Here is a 20,933-nt window from a genome sequence, read left to right as displayed (position 1 = left end):
CCCGTGACTGATGAAAATGGTGATTAACGCCTTCACTGTAACAGCTGGCTGCAGCTAGTGACATTAAAACCAGCTGTCATGTTCATTCTGTTGATCTCATGCATCAGTGGGCAGGTAAGGCATTCTCATCACAATAATTTGCTAAAATGGAGAAATCAGACTGTAGAATGGATCCTTCCTTGTACAAGAAGCACGCATGAACACACAACAGCCCTGTTTCATCTACAAAGCAGGGTTCCATTTCAGCATGTGTACTCTATTAAGCTTTCTCTGCATCAACATTAAAAAAAAAATCTTGAGTTCTGCAGTATGACATGATTCGAGCCATATGGAGCATGAGAAACAGGTGGAGCAAAGCCTGAGCAAAAAGCATGAAAGGAAGAAAAAAATGAATCACGTAATCTAAAGAACTACACTTGTGACCGCCACCCTCCCAGCTATTATTACCAGAATAAGCAAGCCTTTCCCAGTAAAGAAATTACCCATGATTGTAGGCTGAATACAAGAAATTATCTGCCAGCATACAGCATTCTTTATAAAGGTATTACTAACAATTATTTGGTCTGTGCTATATGTAGCTGTGGGTTGCTGCAGGACTGATGTGTCTGACTTCTGTGTCACTTATTTGTGATGTTTTTGCTAAGAATTTTTCACCTTCATCGTGGAGTTTTAGCTCAACATCTCAGTTGTGTGATTCTCAAACTTGCTAAGTGGCTACTGGAGCAGTTCCCAAGCAAATATTTGTTGATGAGCTTATTAGCAAGATGATCTCGTTACGCATTTTGTTTTCATGCATGTTGTTATTAGCAATGTTAATGAAAATAAGGGGCCATTTAAAAAAGGTGTTAATGCTAGCCTGGCTGGTTGTAGAGGATGGGTTAATAGGCATGTTTACAACTACATGTCTTGTTTTTATTTTTCCTTTTGCTTGATGCCTGTTTTCTTTTTATAGCAAGAAAATACGTAGTTGTATGTTCCTATGGCAAGTAAAAGCCAAAGCAGTCATCCAGCTGTTAAAATTAGTGTTAGATCTGAATATTCTATGGATTTCCTGCTGCATGGGAGGAAATTAGCTTTCATTGCCTTCTTTCCCCTCCTCCCCTTCTAGCCTTCTATTAGATTAATACCAGAAGCATGAAGTAACGTTGAACAGAAAGCTGTTGCTTTTAGCTCTTGGAAAACTTGGCAGCCTCTCCAGAAATGAAGGGGGAGGGGGAGCCTGAAACTTCCACTCGCAAAAGAAGAGATCTCAGACGTTCTGTGTGAAGAAATATTTTTTCTCCTATAAAGCCTCTGAGGTTTTACAAGCAAGCTAATGACAAGCTACTCAGAAGTCTGATGAGGATCCAACATCAGCCCTTTTGTCTCTGTGCATTCATTGGCTGTCTGCTTTTGTGTTCCCTTTTCATATTGCTACCTAGCTTATGTGCTGTTAGCAAAGTGTAGAGCTAAGATGGTGTACTTCTTTTCTTGTCTGTGAAGGGTTTTCAGTTAAGTTTACAGGACAGACCTGTGGGAGCTTGCAATCAAGATGAATGGTGTTGTTCATGAAATGCTGGGATGCTTCTGTGACTGTTACAATGTTTTGGTAGCACCAAGAAGGAAAAAAAAAAATGCAACGTGAAAACAAGGCATTATGAAACTGAAGAGAGACCACCCCCAGTGTCCTATCTCACATTTCACAGTCCCCTTTAGACTACAGTGCGAAAATATAATTTATTAAAACAATGTGTTAAAAAATGTCATATGTTAATTTCCTGTGATATTCTGGGATCAGCAAGCATATTTTATTGCTTCCTGTGGGCCCAATCCTACATCAGTCGGTGTGAATTTCATTGGGAGCATATGGGATCATGGTTGCAGCAGGGCAGACCCAGATGGAAAAGCATGCATGGGACTGCTCTGTAAAAAGGCAGCCTGGGCTGCTGGCATGCAGTGATGCAGGACAGGCACAGATGCTCTGAGGTGAGCAGCTTGGTATCAAAGTTGTCTTGGCTGTTGGGAGTTGGCTTTCTACAGCAGTGACTAGTTCAAAAATGCAGGGAAGCATTGGTCCATCTCTCTTTTTGGCCCATGCTTTCTGACAGGACAGAATGAGTGCCGTTCTGCAACCCTCTCCCCCACCCTGCTCCATTTTTAGGATTTTGTTGAAGGAGTTGGAACAGCAGCCAGAGAGTTTTGGTGCCTGGACTACTGTTTTGGTTAGACTGAGTTTGCAGTAGGCATTAGTGACTCTCCAGGAAGTTTGTCTTCGGGTTTTGCATATTTTGTTTATCTAAGCACATAAGCAGCTTTGAGTAAAGGACAGATAGGAAACGAATGATAATTTGTATTTATTTTCTGTTGCTTTAATCTTGTCCCTGTTTGGAGAAAAACAAAGCAACAAACACATACACATAAAGCTAATGCTGAAATTTGTCTTTACCTTATTCTGCCCTTAGTAATGCAGGAAAGTGGTAATGATATTGTCATCCTTTGCGCTGTTATTGAGAGTTAATTTCACATGTGGGGGCCATCTGACAAGAAAATCCCTCTACAACCCTTTTCAGTGCAGACATAAAAGCTGTTAGCAAAGGTAGCTCCATGAAGCAGTTGCGAGGATGTATTTTATCTAACCTTTGCTAGGATGAGGTTTCACCCTTAAGAAAGCCACTAACTCGATTGTAGCCCAAATTACTCTGAAGAGAAAGTAGTATGTTTTGGCAATCACCTTCCCTTTTGGTAGAAAGGCACTGTTTTACCTCTTTCTACTAGTTAACTGAATTTCATCTGAAGAGGAAGAAAGTTTTTGCAGATGGAAGGCCCCAAATGAGTACTTATTTCAACACAGAGATCTAGCTTTACATGAATTAAAATCAAAGAAGTATTGTGGGTTTTTCCATTCCATGTTTTGCTCTAGCTGAGATTTTGTGCATAACCTTGGTCACGTGGCTTAAGCATTTTTCGATTTCTTCAGTTTCCCTACTGGAGAAAGAACTACTTTGCTCAGACAACCCACTGCACTGTTATAGAAAGAGATGTAAAAACATTTGTGCATCCAAATTTGATAATGACAGATACAGACCAAACGGGAACAGCACATTTTCCTGGCTTGGCATCAGAGACAAATTAAGGCGTGTGTGGGAATCTATTAATCAGCTTATTACTTGCTGGGAAAAACGTCTAGAAGGAGCAACCACGGGACATAGATACCCCTTGTATCCAACCACCAACTACAGAACGAATTGCTGCCCTCATCTGTGATCGTAGATGCGAAACACTGCAGGTATTGTACTTGCACCAGTCCTTCTTCGCCCATCATTTATTTGCTACTGCCTTAACATCTGTAAGGAACACTGAACAAGGTTCTGCCTGCAGACCCGTGCTTGGGGTTATCAGCTTGTTTGTTCCCAAAACGGGCTGTCATGTACCAAACATGTATTTGTGCATAGAAAAAACTTCAATAACATTGTATACAGTTTAGCTGCAGTATCAAGGGTTGAATAATTAAATCATAAGCCACTCTCATTCACAAATGCATGCTGCTTCTGGCAAAGAGAAGCAATTAATCAGCTACAAAGACAGCCATGCTCCAGCTAATAGGGTAGTGCTCTTGTGATACAAAGAGTCATGTCTGGCCTGTGTTAGTGAAGATCTTTTTGATTACTAAAATGTGTTATTTAAATAAGAAATAGGAAGACCTTTTATTACACTAAATGGTATGGTTACTTTAACAAAAATGGTTGCCTTTCCAACTGCTCATCTTGCTTATATATCTCTAGGTCATTACAGCTACAACGTTGTTACTACTTATGTGAGTAATTATCAGTTAAGTAATTCACTGATAGAGACATTTTAAGGTGACAACTCATTAACAGAAAACTGCCTGAATTAACTAAGGCCTCACTTTCATGGCTGTTCTGAAATACAGACACTCCGCAAGCGTGAGAAGAGCAGACCCTGCAACTGCACTGCAAACAGAAGCAAAGCCTCACAGAAGAGCAATGAAGAACAAGCCCTGCCAGCCTGGTCCTTTAAGCTCAGAACTCAGCTGCAAAAGCAGGCAGTACTTGATGATTCAGAGGAATGCAAAACCTAACCACTTTCTTGCCTTGCAATTACTACCTAGTTAATTGTGTACAACTGCACAAAGGAAGAGAGTGAGGAAATTCCTTCCCTGACCCTTCCAGCAATTGACTTGTGCCCTGAAGCATGAGATCTGATTACTCATGTAACTTAATTTCCTGAGGTGGTTTGTTGTTGATAGCACTTGTGTGACAATTCAGTAAAGTTTCAGGCCAAGTCACAGAAACTCCTCACTGGATGAATATCACCTCAATTTTCTTTTTGTTTGATATACCTCTGCACTGTGTGCTGGATTAACAGATTTCCACTTTGCAGCTCAGATGACAAGCAGAACTATTGGTCATGATTATTTTTTTTCACCAGAATGGTACTAATGAATGCGGTCATGCTCCAGGTTGCCTCTTTGTTTATAAGTAGAGATTCCCAGTGAGCCTCACAAACCAGGATTCCTTCAGAACCGGGTCCAGCATACTACACTGCCTCAAGATGTCTCCCATGAAGTTACAGCAGAATTACCACTTGCTTTCTGAAGCTCTGGGTGTGAAAATTCTTATAATATTTGAGCTATAAGCAATTGTGTTAGTATTATTCTGCAATTGCAAACAACAGTTGCGTTTCCTTACCGAGGCAGTGGTTCCAAATGCTCTTGTTACATGCTGCAAAGCACTGAGTCAGTACAACCCCATTTGTTGCCACGTGCTGCTCAAGAAGGGTGCAACTGAAGAATCCACTGGTGTATTGGCGATGCTATTTCAAGAAATGTAGCTTGGTCTTCAGCAGAGTGCCATGGTTTCTCTTCTCATCAGTCACTCTAGCACAAGGACATATTGGACCTCTTTCAGAAGGAGGAAGCAGGGAAAGAAGTATTCACCTGGCTCATTTTCTTGATCTGGTTTCCACCTAACTGCATCAGCCTAGCAAAGAAAGCCACAGACTATAGACTGGGAACTTAAATGAATACTTAAAGCAGGAAAGGGAAGAAACTGGACCAGTTTTGCCACCAAAGAAAAAAAAACTGGGTGTAACTATGCCCAAAGTCATCAGCAGGTAGAGCTTCATCTTGACTGACTGTCAGGTCAGTGTTGCCTCTCCTCCCGCAGGTAGCACAAAGCCTGAACCAGCTCCCAGCTGCAGGCTCTGGCTCCCTGTACAGAAACACAGTCCTGCCCACACTTCATGTGGATACAACCTGTAACACTAAGGCACTGGTTAAGGGAGAAATGGTGACTAGGTGTGCCTGCTGAAAGGTGACTTCAGTTTAGAACCAGCTGAGGAGATTTCTCCTTCCCTGTTACAGAAGCATACTAATAATATATTTTTATTACTGTTTTCCATGCTTCTGATTAAATATACTTCCTGCAAGCTTTCCAACAGTTGATTTTTACTTATATGAATTACCATGGAAACTACTAAACCTTTATTGGGCACGCTGCATACTCAGAGGTGGAGAGTTTTGAAGGCCTCCATGATTTGCAATACAGTTGATACAGCAATGGCACTGCCATGAAGACAGCTCAAGCTAGCAAGGTGGACAAGTAAACCCATTTGAAACTCCATGAGCAAGCTTCTGTATCATTCTTCCCGATTCTCCTTAGTAAGTGTTTTGCTGCTTTTGTTACAAAAAGAGCAAGCAGGTTGCACCTCTTTTGTTTTTGGAGTTTTAGTTCTGTGCTCATTTTTAAGTATTTCTCGGCTGTAAAAGATCCAAGTGTGCAGTATTTGTTTACAAGTTGCTAGAGTCTTGCTTGGTAAGACATTTCAACTTATCACCTTATTTAATGGCTGTAGCTATGGCTGGCTTTGAGTATATCTTGTTATTTTGGAAACAAGCTCTATTCCTTCTTTTTCACTCCTTTGCTGCCAAGAAACAGGTGACAAGGATTTGGGTAACTTTTTCCCATACATACAAGGACTGTTCTGAAAGCAGTGTCTCCTATTTCACTATGTTGTTGGGCCACGATGTCAGAGGCAGATGTTGGTGGTACAGCAGGAGAGGCTGCACCTTCCCACCAGTATTACAGTACATTCAGTTGCCATGTGACAGATGGCAGCACAAGGGCAGTCTGACAAAATAACATCTGACATGGAAGTGCAGATGAAGCAAAGGTGTGTCACTGAACTCCTTCATGCAGAAAAAATTGCACCCACTGGCATTCATCAATGCTTGCTGAACGCTGATGGAGATCAAATAGGCAGGTGGTGGGTGATGTGTTTCAGTGATGGCGACAATGTGAAAGACAAGCCACGTTCTGGATGGCAGTTTTTAGAAGCGTGCCATACAGACTCTTGTTCATTGCTGGAGAAAATGAATAGCTAATGGTGGTGACTATATTGAAAAACAGTGTTTTGCAGAGGAGAATGCGCCCTATCAAACAGTGCTGTTGTGTACTTTGTATCTGTTGTAGTTTCCATAGAAATAAATAGGAGGCATCACTTTTGAAGTGACCTACCCAGATCCATGAGGGGAAACACATGCTCAGCCTCATCCAGCTTTGCTGATGCCCCACCTACTGTGTAGGAGCTAACCACAGGGACAATTCAATAGCCATTCCTGAATTCTTTCAGAGGAAATGTTTGTACCTTTTAAGTTACTCCTTTCCATATTATTAGGCTTCATTTTCCCTAGGGAGGTTTTTGCAGACTACTATTACAGTTTTCCCACTCAAAATAACAAAAGAAAACCCCGTGAGATGAGGGGAAGGCTGGCTGCTTTTGGCTCTAACTACAGGCACTGTTAAAAGCCATTCTTACTTCTTCCAGCTGTGAGCACGTCCTTAACCTTGCATTCCTGAAGTGTATGTGCCTTTATTTGTTTAACTGCGTGGACTTACTGTTATTTTGGTGAACACAGCAGTAGAGCTAGGTTCAACACCAGCAGTAGATGAAGCCCCAGACATCACAGGGGAAGAGCTCAGCTAGGCTCTGGCCCATTGGAATAACTTGTCTTAAAAGCTCATCGTTTTCTATCAAAACAGCAGTAGACACCAGGACAGCCATTACTTCTTTAGTGTTCTCTGGGACTGAGGGTGTTATAATACAGATTTGAGATTTTAAAGAGTGATTACAGGGTTTATACGGTGGTAAAGTGCTGGTTTTAGCCAAGTAAAATATCCCAGGGAAAGCGCAAGGCAGGCTCTGGATCATAACTAATGCTGCAACCAGGATCAGTGCACAGCTTCTGTAGTGTGTCAGGTCTGTGGGGTGCTACCCAGGCCCCCGTGCAGTAGGTGTGTGCACAGTCCTCTCTTGCTTATTGAGATTCAAACAGGGAACAGAAATGCATCGAGGCCACTCTGCACCAAGCAAGGCTGTGACCCAGGATGGCGTGGTTCTTTGATTGCTGGGGTTTTCTCTGTGAAGCTGAGGGTGCACAGATGTTGAAGAAGCAACGTTGGCTGCATGTCTGGCTCACACCAGAGACCCTGGAGGCTCCTTGGATTGCCCTGGTGACAGCAGCAGCCATCCCAGACCTCTGGAGGTGTCCGGGCCAGCATCCCCAGCCTTCCTGGACAAACATGTTGTGGGCTGGGCACGTGGCTTCAGCAAACACACCCTGCCTGGGCTGCAGGGCCATGGGGTGCAAACAAAAGCCCTGTGCCCAGCCTGCTATGTCAGTTGAGCTCCACACCCCGGGCCAGTGGCAGGGCAAAGCAGCCACACAGCCTTCGTGGAAACGTGGGGCCGCTCCAGGAGGCCACAAGCGTTAAGCACGCACACGTGGTGCTTGGCGGTGGTGTTTTTCCAGGCGAGTGCAAACTGTTCAAAGGTCGTGCAGGTGGCCGTCATGCACAGCCCCGGGGGGCAGCCCTTTTCCCTCGTGGGGCTCAGGGAGCCGCCTCGCCTCAGGGCCCCCCCAGGCGGGCGCAGGTAAGCGCACCCCCGGCCCCAGGCAAAGAAAAGCAAGCCAGCGCCTTCCCGGCAGCCGCCCTATTTGCTCAGCTAATCTCACGGGCAGGAAATTGCCTCGTGATTAATATTTATGCTCCGCAAAACGCCCGCGGCGGCCCCCGTGGGGCCGGCTGTCTCCCGCGGGCGCTGCCCACCACGCCGCGACGCTTAGCCCCGGCTGCGGGGGAGCGGCGGGGCAGGACCCAGCTGGCCGCCGCCGCCGCCTCCCCTCGCCCTATCGCTCTTTCCGCTCTTTCCTCTCGATCGCCTCCCCCCCAGCCCCACCCCCCTATTCCGGCTCCTCTTCGCCTGTCCCGCTCCCGCGACCCCAGCCTGCGGGGAGCGAACCATTCCGCCCGCGGGGGTACCCCAAGGCAGAGCCCCGCCAGGGGCGGTGCTGGCCGCTGTGCTGCGCCGCGCGGTGCGGGGCGGGGGGCGGCTCCCGGCGGCGGCGCGGGGCCGGGACGGGGCGGCAGCGGCGGGCGGCAGCGGGATGCGCGGCGACGGTGAGTGCGGGCAGGGTGGGTGCGCGGGAGGACGGCGTAGCTTTGTCTCGGTGCTTTGTGCTTCCCCCCCCCGCCCCCCCCCACGCTCGCGTACCTGGGGAAGGCGCTCTTTGTCCGCGCCTCTTTGTTCGGTAGTCTGGCTCTGCGGGAGGGACGGCACCGCCGTGTGCAGCCTCGCACCTGAGCGCCCTGCGGGAGCCGGGCAGCCCGGCAGGACCCCTCGCGGAGCCGACGGATCGCATCCCTCCCGGAGCGCGGTGCAAACCGACGGTCCCCAGCGCTCTCCTTCCCACCTCCGAACCGCCCGAGACGTTTCCGTGCGTGGAGAAGTGCGAACGGGCTGTCGGTGCTTACATAAAGGCTGGAGAGATGGGGTTGTGCCTCTGTGAGCTTAAGCACATTGCTTTTGTCGCCAGTTCCTTTCCACCAAACGCTCGTCTTGTCACCGTGTCTGCGCGCCTCGACGCCGACTCCTGTTCTGCATCCCCAGGGCGGCCGCTGGGCATCGCCCGTCGGAAAAGGGCGACTGAAGCTATGGGGTGCATGCACCCTCTCTTTAGGGGAAACAGAAAGACAGGGAACGTTGCCGACTCTTAGATACGGTGATTTTCTCATTTATTTATTTATTTTCCAAGCCCTCATAGTTCTGATAAATAAGGGAGAAGGAAGTGATGCGGGGTGAGGAAAGGCATGGTAGAGCTAAGTGGGATTGCTGGCATGGAGATGGGCTTGCTTTGCCTTAGCAGAAGGAGGGGATGTAGTTAGCAGGACACAGGAGAGTGCTCGCTTGTGCTGTCAGAGAGGGAACTAAAGAGAGACAGGGCATGTGTTAGCTTTCAGAGTGTTCGGGTAGCAACTCTGCTGTTGCTGGAGCTGCTGATACCTTTCCTGTGGTCCCTTTAAGTGGTTCCTTTTCTGCACCAGAAATGTCTTTCCGTTTTCTCAAATGCTCAATCAGCTCTTTTGTCTGTCTGTGTTCTCACTGAGGGAATGGAAATCTTTGACAGCAACCGGGACAGGAAGAGCAGTCATTTTTTTCCAAATCAGTTCTTATCGGTGCTCGCTGGATACCATCAGCAACTGGTTTCTTGAAAGTCTGTGAAGTTGAACATTTCAAGGAAGGAACAAAGTCCAGACCTGGAGTATTTTTTTTTAAGCTGGGAGGCAGAGGGTGGGTCGAATGAAAACTGCAGGTCTGCCTTGAGATCTGCTGGGGCCAGAAGAATTGAGGGATTTTGAATCAGAAGGACCAGGGGATTTTGTGTGGGGAGATCTGGTCTAGCCTTTTCTGCTTCAGGATCCTGAGAACAGCTGTAATAATGGAAGGGAAGGAAAAAGTGCTGATTGCTGGTGAAAGAGTTAACACTGTGTTCACTGCGTGTGTAGTGCATTCTCTCCATCTTCATTTGGTAATAATGTTGGTGTGTAGAACAGCCAGCACCACAAGCAGTGCATCCCAGTGCGTTAGCTGAGGTGGTGCCCTGCTTGGCGTGTTCGGAGCAGATGCCTGTCGCTTGGCTTTTGTTTCGGAGCAGTGGGGCACGAATGAGGAAATCTGGGAGTTTTCCCTGCAGAAGGTCCTCCACACACCTCAGTGTAGGAGGGAAATCTATAAATGTGAGGCTTGTTTTTTTCCTCCTCATGTCTCATGCAAGCAGGATCAGATTTTCAGTGAACTATTTAGCTAACTGCCTTCATTATATTAAGTGCTATAACTACAGGTATAGCACCTGAATTCTTCACTTAAGGAAACAATATCCTGCTGATAAGTGGTGCGGTGTGTCGTGTAGGCAGGCCCATGGTTTGGTAGCACTGCTGCCTGCAGTGGGCACATCCTGACAATTGGAAGCTTCTCAAGCTGCCACTGTCATGATGTGGCTTGCCAAGCAATTGTGATGTGAAGCATTTAGTTTCGGGGCATCTCTGCTGCACTGAGAGTGCTGGAAAATGAAGGCGTGCTGAAGAGCTGGAGGGGATGTTTGGAAATACAGGGCAAGCGTCTCAGGAAGGAGACAAATTGAGGAGAAAGGCACAAACGGAGTAAGAGAAGCTGTCAGAGTAAGTGGGCAGTGAAGGCTGCTGATTAACAAAGGAACTGACAGGCACAAAGTGGCAGTGAAAGAAATCAGCACACAGGGAAGTGGATCATGGGCAAAGGTTGACTGAGAGAGTGGGAAAATCTAATAAGAAGATAGGGGAAAAATGGTAAGGATGTCCAGGAAGCAACCCTGGCATCCACCCCCTGCCCAGAGGAAAAAATTAAATCTTAGGACTTGTTCTGAGTAGTTTTTCTAGCCTCTTAGATTTTCTGGGACTTACTCACCTGCTGTATACGACAAGTTCTTATTAAACATATTAGGGTCACACTCACAGCAAATGTATCCTGTTAGGTTAGGAAAGAAGGAACTTCAAAGTCTTTCTGCTTCTCTGTGGTGTATGAGTTTGGATTCATAATGTTTTTCACCCGACCTCCTTCCTCAAATTTTAGATCAAGAAAGTCTCCATTTCCCAGCTTTCAGATACAAAAAGTGAACATACTTATGTACTTTTCCTGCTACACCAGATGTTGTTTGTTTTTTGTTAGTCTGTGCAATTAGATACAAGCAGTCTTAGGCCATTAGCCACCAGCAGAACTCTCTTGTTTGCCAAGACCGTGTGAATTTTTACATCCTGATTTAGCACACTCAATTTTTTTTTTTTTTTAGCAGAAAAAGACTTGATGAAATAGTGCTTGACAAAGGCCTGGGAGCTCCTTGATATTGGTGCGCAGTGGTAAGCTGGTGTGGGCTGGGTAGCTGACTCCTAAGCTGTACTACCAGCGAGATACCAAGCTGACCTGGGGCTGGCCTGTCCTCTGCCAGCCCTGTTTTTCAGCATGAAGAAAGGACTTCATTGTTTTAACAGCAATTTCTTCTAAAATATTTCTGCCTCTTGGTGGATTTTGTTTTGGCGGAAAACAATGAACTCTCCTTTTAAAACAGCAATCTTAACCTCTGCTTAGCTCCGTGAAACAAATCCAGATGAAACAGTGGTTTGTGTGACCAAAAAGTAAGGGAGGAGTAAGGATGTCTGCTGAAATAATGCTGTTTGAATAAGTAGTTAAATCTCTTGTCCTACCCATCCTGTGTACAGGTGTAAGATAAGGTTCTTTGAGATGTGAACTTGAACAATTTCAACTCCAGGTAAGAGTATCTGTTACAGTGAAGCTTCTGTTATGAAGTTTCACCGTTTGCACTGAATTTTTCGTGTGGACGTTCTAATAAGGAGATGTCTTCTATTTGCAATCAAACTGTGGTACTTAAGTGGTTATAAACGTTTTCATTTTTTGATGAGTATTTAAAATGGTCAGTTTTCCTGACCTGATTAAAATAAATATGTGGTTCCAGTTTACTGGAAAGAGTAATTGGTTTGAATCAGCTCTTATAGGAGAGAGAATCATTCTTATGCAGTAGGGTGGAACAATTGAAAATCTTGTATTTGGGTGCAGTTTTTGGAGTTGTTGGTGTAGTTATACCAGAAAAATAGATGTGGTTTATTATGAGAATAAAGCTGTGTAGGATGCTTTCTGTTGTTGTCGCATTGCCCTTTTTCTGCTCCTTCTCCAATAGCCAGCATGATAATTTCTCAGAGGAAGAGGTAAGCTCTAAGAGTGACTTCCTTTGCCACTCCTTTTTCCACATCGGAAACGTGCAGGGTTACAAGGAAGGGACTTCATCAAATTGGATTTGCAGTCATTTGCCTTTTATTTAGTCTGAAAGTGCCAAAGGGTGGGCTTTGGGAATGAAAGTTCCATGACCAGACCTTAAAGTCACTCACACTGGCATATTGCAGGCTATATCTATTCTATACTCTGGAAAGTGAGGGACTGGAAGATTTTCAGGGCTGTGCTGGCCGGAAGTTAGCTGTAGCTTAAGGACTGGTGTACTGGGCTGTGGGGGAGGAGGAGGAGGAAATGGGAATGTTTAAGTGAACTTTAAGATAGCAGCCTTGCTGAGTTCCTGAGCTTTTGGCAGGGATGGCCACGGTCCCTCTTAAGGATGAGCTCATTCCCTAGGCCTTGGGTATAACATCTCATCTGAGTTTTGCAGGTGCTTTGCTGTGTGTTGCTTTGGTTTGGCAGTAGGCTTTAAGGGACTGCAGAAAGGCTGATTTACACTTGAGTGTTTTTGGAGGTAAACTACAGAGCTTCATAAAATTCACTTTCCTATCCATGTGGAGCCTATCAGGAGTTTATGTAAATAAAGAATAAGAGAGGAGGGGGAAAGAATGTCTTGTTTTAACTGGGAGCAAGTGCATTGTCCTAAGATTGTGCAGGAAGAAAGTAAATGGACTTGGGATTGGAGCAGCCCATTTTTGGGTACAGGTGTGCTATTCTGTGGGAAAGTTGCAGTTCCAGGCACTGAAGCCATCGTCAATCATTCACCAAATTTTGTTTGGATTGGAAAAACTTAGCAGAAAAAATTCTTGGGTGGCTGTGCGCTGCTGCAGTACGAGCTCCTGAGGAGAAATGTCAGGGACATGAGAGGGGACAGGAGCTGCCAGGAGCTACTTGTGGTGTTGTTTGGGAAACCAGGAATGAAGAAACAATGAAGTGCAGAGAAGCCTGAGAGAGCAGATGGTCAATTTTAAGAACTTTGTTTAAAAATGGCTGTTTATTTTCAGTCAGAGGAACGCAGTAGCTATTCCTGAGGCACTGTGAGGGGCTTGTTCGCAACACAAGAGTGACCAGCATGCTGCAGCAGCTTGTCCTGCAGGAAGAAGGAGGCTGTCAGCTCAGGCTGAACTGAAGAAAGGGGAGAGAGCCCATGCAGTGAGGAAATGCCACCCTAAATCTCTGGAATAAACACTGTTCTGAGTTGTACCTGCGTTATGTGGAACTGTAGATCTCTTCTACTCAGCTGAGTGAATGGATAGTTTAGTATAACGCAGCCCTGTGTTATAATACCTCAGAAGTGGAATCCTTTGTTTGTCTTGCCGCCTGTTTGAGCCATGAATCACTGTGTCTTCTGGTCGTTAGTAAAACAAAACTTAATTTGGCCTGGGCACTGCAGGGATGAAACGTGATTGGTAATGCTGTCTACATTCACTTCAGATGACCATAAATCCCAGATGAAGTCACTTTTCTTCATTCCAGACAAGGCTGAGTGCAGTGTGTGCTCTGTTGCGAGGACCAGCCTGGATGAGGTACTGCTTAATCCTGACCTGAAAGAGTATGATTTCATGTGAGCAGATAAACTCTTGGGTTTGAGCTGTTAGTTTAACTCCCAAGCTCATTTGAAGTTTGTTGCTTATGTTCTCAGTAGAAAAACGTAGATAGTTTTTCTCTCCCCAGGTCCTATTGCTGTGAAGTGGTGACCTCTCTAATCTCTCATTCTCAAAGGAGATAGTTATGTATTGAATTCTCAAACTGGAGCTGAAGCTGTATAAATATTTAACCTTAAAAAATACATTCTTCCTTTTGACTGTTGGCAAAATGAGTTCACCAAATGGAAGATTGAATTTTCAATTACATAGAAATCCTTTTCTCAGCTGTTTGCTCTTTAATATTTGTCGTATTGATTAAGTGGTAGCCATTATCTCACAGGATAGAGGAGATGGACTTTTAAATTATTTTCTAGTGATCTTACCAGTCATCTTAATCATAAATCAATAATACTAGAGATGCAAAATAGTATTAGGGGTATTTCCTGTTCTTCCTTTTAAAGAACCCTTTCCTCTGTCTTTTCATCCCACATTGTCCATATTTTCTGATCAGTGGTACAGTTACATCTATACGATTATTCTGTTAATGTTGTGAAATACTGCAAGTCACTAATTTTCTTTGTGAAGTTGAATGTGTGCTGAGAAGTTAAATATTCACTTTCTTTTTCTGGAACAGTGGTCTGAAAGTGTCTTTTAACAGTGCCTTGCGTGCACACACTGTGCCAAGATGGGAAGGTAGCAGCCACTTTAATGGCATTTCCATCCTGTTGCTTAATGTTTTGCCGGCAGGCGAATGACAGAGCACCACCTGGTCCTTCCTGGTTGGGAAACCTCTAAGGATTCAGAGTTTTGGGCTGGGAGAGTTCATGATTACCAGCCACTTGTAAGAGAAGGCAAGGTGAGCAGGACAGGAACTTTATGGGGTGGGAGGCCATACTGGGTCTCGGGGATGAGAAATGTTCAAGGTCTGTGTTTCAGGGGTGGCAGACAATTCAGTGTCAACAGAATTGCTCACTGAACATGACACCTGTGGCTGGAAAACTGTCTACTTTCCATGCCATTTCCCACCATCTGCCCTGTAGCACGCAAAGCCTGCAGTACTGAAGACCCAAGTGGAGGCCTCCTTTCCTGAGGAAAGCAGAACTGCATTCTCAGTGCCCATGTCTCCCATTCCTGGAGAGGGCTGTCAGGGTGAAGGCAGCCTCTCACTGTGAAGAGAGATGCCTGGTGGAGTGGAAACTCTCTCCTTAGAAGGAGTGGGGAATGACCTCTGTAGAGGGAGAAAGTGCTGTGAAGTGAGATCAGCGCAGATGTGATTCATGAAGTAAGAGGGGAGGGGCAGGGCCTGCCTGGCACAGCAAGGGATGGGAGCTGCAGGGTGGGAGGAAGGCCAGAGTTACTGCAAGGAAGCTTCTCTCCAGGGGGATTTTGCAGGCAGCTCCTGTTCCAAGGCTGTTCTCTTGTGTAAAAGCATGGCAAGAAGGTTCTGTGCAGTGGGGACACGAAAGACTGAGGCTGTGACCACCAAGAGCGAATAGATGGCTCATCTGATGGCTCATCAGTTATCTGTCCCCATTCTTCACTTGTTCTTCTGCCACATTTCTATTTGTTCACCCAGAATTAAAGCACAGAGGACCTACAGGCAGTCACCATTAATTCTGTCGCTGAGTGCAATTCTTTTAAAGCCTGTTTTTCAACTGTTCATAAACAGAGTAACCTCCTAGAGACGTTCTGCTTGGATTTAAAATGAATTTTAGTCTTCAGTGGCTGGGATACAATTTTGGCATTTCTACTAAGCCAGGTTTCTCTTGCAGCCATGTCAATTTATTTATAATAAACTTTAAAGAATCTCTTTGCATTCCTTCCATGGCTCCCTTGGAGCCCCAGAAATCACATCATGCCAAAACGTTTTTGTGTTTTGGGTTGCATACCTGTTTCAATGTAGATTTCATCACAATTGCAGGATGCTGGCATTGTGTGGGCTGAATCTGAGAGTTTGTGGCTCTCAAAAATAAAATCTTCTGCAGAAAAGTCCAGCCTTCCTAATGATTTCTTAAGGAAACCACAGGAATGTGAACAGAGCTGAGGAGCTGTGACTGGTCACGGAGTCAGGATCATAGATAATGGCAGATTATCAAATTAAATTATATGAACTTCTAAACTGATAAAACAACTTCAGTCAGTTTTCTCCACAGCCTCAACGTTAAACACGTAGTGTACTTTCTAAATGTCTTTTAACTTGTTTCTTTTTAAGTTGTACACAGAAATTTTACACAAAGAAAAGTTAATTTTGGTCTGTGCTGTGCACTTGAAACATGTTCTCAGAATACCTTTCTTAAAGCAATGTGTTGTTGTTTTTTTTCCTTTATTTTATTTACAGGTCGAAATTAAGTTTCTGTTAACTGTCACATAAGAAGACGGATATGATGCCAAACAGAAGTAATGCCTTTCAGAATGTTGGGTCAGGTAATCAATTAATAGAAATGAAGTTTTTTTGTAAATTTACTGAGATGCTTCAGGATTTGTTATTGATTTTGGTCCTCTCATTCCACTTTCATGTAGATAAGATCGGTGCTCTGTTCTTCTGTCTCTTAACTCATTTCACCAGCCAAAACAGAGCCACAGCTGGATACACTACAGCCAGCCAGCCCTCCCCCATCCGTTTAATGTCTGGCTCGAATATAAATCAGTGACCCCCAGCTAAAGAACTTGGGAAGGACAGAAAAGGAAAGGAATGAGGGGGGAAAAGAAGAGAGGGAGGGAGGGAAAAAAAAAGAGAATTTCCTTTTGTATAGCCCCAGGCAGTGGGTACTTTGCTAAGCAGAGAAACCTTGAACTATGTACTAAGGTTACCAAGTGTGAGCTTGGGCTGATCTTGGGGCAGGACAGACCCTGTGCGCTTCATGTGCTGGAACTCCCTGCCCTGGTTGCTGTGAAGGCAGCGTCAGACAGAGCCTGTAACAAATCATGGCTTATTGATAAAGCTTCATCCCAGGCATTACCTTATGAATTAACAGAACAAAACATGATCTGGCTTGTGGGGAGAAGTTAAGATTCAGTTGAACATGTGCTGCTGTCCAGTTGGGATTTAACCCTATGATTGCGATGCACAATGGAACTGAAAACATGGCGGAATTTGCATTAGGTATCATAGAGAAAAGTTGAATCCACATGGCTACATGAAGGTATTGTGACCTTTCTTTATTACACATGTTTGGATTTGACGTTCAACGAACCCTGTAGTGAACAGGCCTGAAAGTTTCCATGAGCTAACTTGTTTTTTGGCAAAAGCAGTTAGTCTTTGCAGAATGAAATGTGTCCCGCTGGTGTTGCAAGGGAGTGATAAACAATTGTAATGTCCCATTAATGTGTCTGCTAAGCTATTTATATAGGAGTCAGTGGAATTTATGCAAAGCCGTTTGAACTTCAGCTGTGTTCACGTTATAATTTGCATAGTATGTTCTTGATGTGAGATAACTCTCAGTTAATTTTTAGAGCACTTTAGAAAAGGGAAGAGGAAAGAGGGAGCATGGAAGTTACATTATGTTGCACAATGGGAGGATAAGCATACAAGGCATATACATCGTGCTTTGTGTCTGTTCTCTCCAGCAGCTCTCGTATCTTCCTTATAATACCACTAATATGATGATCTTTTTCAGATGCTTTATTTTGTCTTGAATGTGGTTACATTCCTCCTTTTGTTCATTTACACTTCATCATTGCTTTTCATCACAACTTAAGAAAGTAGTTAAAGATGTCAAGTAAAATGTCACATTGTAAGAAGCTGACTCACAGCAGTGATGATCAGACTGGTTCAAAGACATCTCAATCATATCATCATAATGATTATGTTAAAATTACAGCAAATAAAATCAGCATAAAAAAAAAAAAGTTAAACTGTGCAGTGGTAAATCTGTGGTTTGGGCCTGAAACTGCAAGATAATGTTTTCTGCCACAAGAAGGACTTGTGTGTTGTTAACACACATGATCAGCCAGATATACCGTGCACAGGAAGACTTTTTTTTTCTGACCATAAAGCTAACCAGTTTTGTTTTCTTGAGTGTTGTTAATGATGATGGTTACCTTTGTTCTTAAATGCACAGATCTGTTCCTTAGAAATTGAGGAGAATGTTTTGTTATGTGTTTAGACTCACCATAGGTGGTGTAGAGCGAGAGTCCATTTCCAGAAGCCTGTGGAACAGATAAGATATTGAATGATGCCCAGGACAGTAATCCAGAAGCTTGTTAGGAACGAAGTCCCAGAAACAAGGACTTACTGAAAGAATGCATTGCCACCTTCCACCTGATGTTTGAACTGCAGTGAAACTGGATCATCTCAGTTCTGTTCTGCAGTCCCAGGTGGGGGGCAGAAATCCAAATGTGAATGGGTTCGTATGATCTTTTGAAGTGGTACTCAGAAGAGGATTAAAGGATCACCTCAGAGGGTTTTAAAAGCACTTTACAGGTTAGGATGTTAGGTTTTCTTGCAGAGTGACATTTGAGATTAGGTTTCTCTTGAGATGGTTTGATGTCACAGGCAGAATGTGACTGAGGCAAGAGAAAATCCCAGAGCTGACCCATGTTCCCGGAAGCTGTGCTCAGGGATGCTGCCTGACACTGAAGAGTGGTTGCCTTATTAGCTCAGAGCACAGCGTGGCACATCCAAGGAGCTGCTGCAAATGCTCATGGTGCCATTTGTACATCAAGGGCCCGTTTATCTCCTGCAGTGACTGATGCTGTCAGGAGCTGAATTCTTTTATCTGCTGTCTGCAGAGCGGGACTCATAGCTGTAGGCTGAAGCTTGACGTGTCACTGAACAATAACATCCAGCACAGCAAAACCCTTTTTGGTCTGTGTCCTCCCCCAGTATATAAGTTAGAATCCTGAGCTTAGGTAGGGGACCTGGATTTTGAAATCCCTGTTAATGTTGTTTTTGTTTTTTTTTTAGTTAGTTAGTTTTTTTGTAATGATTGTTATTGTTCATGGAGCCTAACATTATACTTCCTTGGGACAGTCCTTTAAAACGTACTCTCTGCAGATGTAGTTATGCAGCTTTTTATTTTGAGAACATTAGGGTGCTCATCTGAAACACCTTTAAAAACAAGTGTCAGTTTTCCATGAAGCTTTGCTTGACAGACCTCAGAGTAGGCAGAAAGGTAACTGATGCTTTGTGAGCTTTGAACTGAGCTTTACTGAGGTCTCAAATGCATTCGTTGCACAAGTTAAAAGAAAAAGACACCCAGAACAGTACCTGCATCCTGAAAGAAAGGCATTCAGTTCTTTTCTCTGCTGATACCTTTGCATCTTTGTGTACCTCAGCTGTAAAAATTCAGAACGGTAACATCTTGTGAGGCTCAGGCTTAGAAAGACTGGAAGCCACAGAGTCCTGCAGTGGATAAGACAACAAAAAAAGAGTCTGATCTCTTCCCAGCTCTATTGCTGATCTGTGATGTGAATTTGGTAATGACTCTCCATCTCTTTTGTTACACTACAGTTTTTGCTAAAATAGAGATCAGAAGATTGCTTATACCTTGCTTCGTCTAATGGTCTGAGACATTTACTGCAAGCATGATAATGATTAGCAAAAGCATTCTTTTCAAGTTAACACGCAGACATACGTATACGAGAGGCTACTTATTTGCTAAGAACTTTTTCTTCCTGTTTTCTCTTCCTTACAGATTCCAGTAAGATTATGGCAGAGTATAGCCACACACAAAACCAGATGGAATTACAAAATACTAGTTTGGGAAAGGGTTCTGTGGTGAATTCCCTTGAAAACGGTCTCCAGGATATTATGGAAAACCTCAACACGAAGAAATATTCATCGAGTCTCAAATTTAAAACAAACGGGGACTACGCTGGTTCTTATTTAACCCTTTCACAACCTATGACAGCTAAACCCAGTCCTTCTGCCAGTGTTAAAAATATACACTCTGTGACCAAAATTCAAGGAGGCAAGCTCTTCCCTTGTGAAAGTCCATATCTTCCAGATAAAAGCTTCTCTGTAAAGCATTTGAGTTCCCTGTCGGGCACATCTCCATCCCTCAGTGGGTACAATTTAGGAAGGACAGACTTTGATATTCATGCCAACAGAGAAAATGAAAAAGCTCTTGGACATGCAGATAAGTTTTACTACTCTAAGTATAGCCAGAAAAACAAATCGTATGACAATGTCTACTTGCCAGGAATGCTGGATACGAAGAAGATCTCAGGCTCTCTTCTTACGATGTGGAACGGCAGCTCAGGGAGCGAGCTGATGCTTTCCCCTGTTAGCAATTCAGGGGCAGCCAGCATGCCTTCTAGCCCAAAGCAGGGCCGGAGGATGAATACTGAAGATGGCCTGGCCCTTCATGCAAAGCCAGTTAAACACAAGGATGTGATGATGGAGACTCTGGCCTCACGCCCTAGGAAATACTCGGGTGGATCTCTAAGTCATATGGGAATGTACAGCCGTTCCCTACCCAGGCTTCATAAATCAACAGAAAGCCAGCTGATGCCATTAAGTTTGCCCCCAAGAAACTCTTTGGGTAATACAAAAAGGAAAAAACTTGGAGAAAAGGACCTACCTCAGAATGCTTTAGATGCTGATAATTACCTGAATTTTTCTTCATGCAGCTCAGGGGTTTTACCACATGCAAATTCATTCTCTGGGAATAATCCCTATGTTAGTTCAACTCTTAGTGTTCCTGCAAGCCCTCGAATTGCTAAAAAAATGCTTTTAGCATCTTCTTCCTCATATATTCCTGATGATTTTGATAGACTTGGACTCTCAGGAACGAGCCCCAGTAGTTCGTTCTCCCCTGTGGATTTTGACAGATCATTCTCTGTCAGAAGAAACCTCTCCACCAGTTCCATGGAATTTGATGATACAGACTTGGAAAGTTACAGACACACTCCCAACTCACTGCAGACTTCTGTGAGAGAGCGGAAGAACAGCATCAGCTCCATTTCTGGGAGGGAAGACCTCATGGACTATCACAGGAGGCAGAGGGAAGAGCGGCTTCGGGAGCAGGAGATGGAACGCTTGGTAATTTCTTATTTCCATTCAGTTTTTCGTGGCATTTAGTGTTTCCAGCTCTGTCCATTGTGAGAATATAGCAAAGCATAAGCTGTTGTCCTTTGAAATGAAAATTTTGTTGATGTCAGATGCATTTTTTTTTATTATTGAGGTCCACGAAGCTAATGATTAAATGGCATGTTGCTCTGTTAGCTCAGATGGGTAATACTGTTCAACCATCTTAAAGAAAAAAAGTAATGCATAAATTGTGCTCA

The 20,933-nt window shown here is 44.2% G+C and overlaps 1 protein-coding gene across 3 annotated transcripts in view; it reads left to right on the top strand.

Annotated features, from left to right (window-relative positions):
- The first annotated feature begins 16,041 nt into the window (after positions 1-16,041).
- The window catches only part of PHLDB2 (pleckstrin homology like domain family B member 2), a 54,542-nt gene continuing 49,650 nt past the window's right edge, over positions 16,042-20,933 (top strand). For all 3 annotated transcript variants that reach the window (XM_065741951.1, XM_065741952.1, XM_065741950.1), the window contains exons 1-2: positions 16,042-16,127; positions 19,340-20,688. In XM_065741951.1, coding sequence (XP_065598023.1) covers positions 16,085-16,127; positions 19,340-20,688 — 1,392 coding nt within the window. In that variant the 5' untranslated portion in view covers positions 16,042-16,084. The remainder of the gene's footprint in view (positions 16,128-19,339; positions 20,689-20,933) is intronic.

The sequence above is a fragment of the Cyrtonyx montezumae genome, unplaced genomic scaffold (assembly GCF_038088225.1).
Source record: "Cyrtonyx montezumae isolate F1298 unplaced genomic scaffold, pur_monq_1.0 scaffold_3, whole genome shotgun sequence".
Classification (NCBI taxonomy): domain Eukaryota; kingdom Metazoa; phylum Chordata; class Aves; order Galliformes; family Odontophoridae; genus Cyrtonyx; species Cyrtonyx montezumae.
The sequence above is the reverse complement of the archived record's forward strand: the minus strand, read 5'-3'. Positions and strand labels throughout refer to the sequence as shown.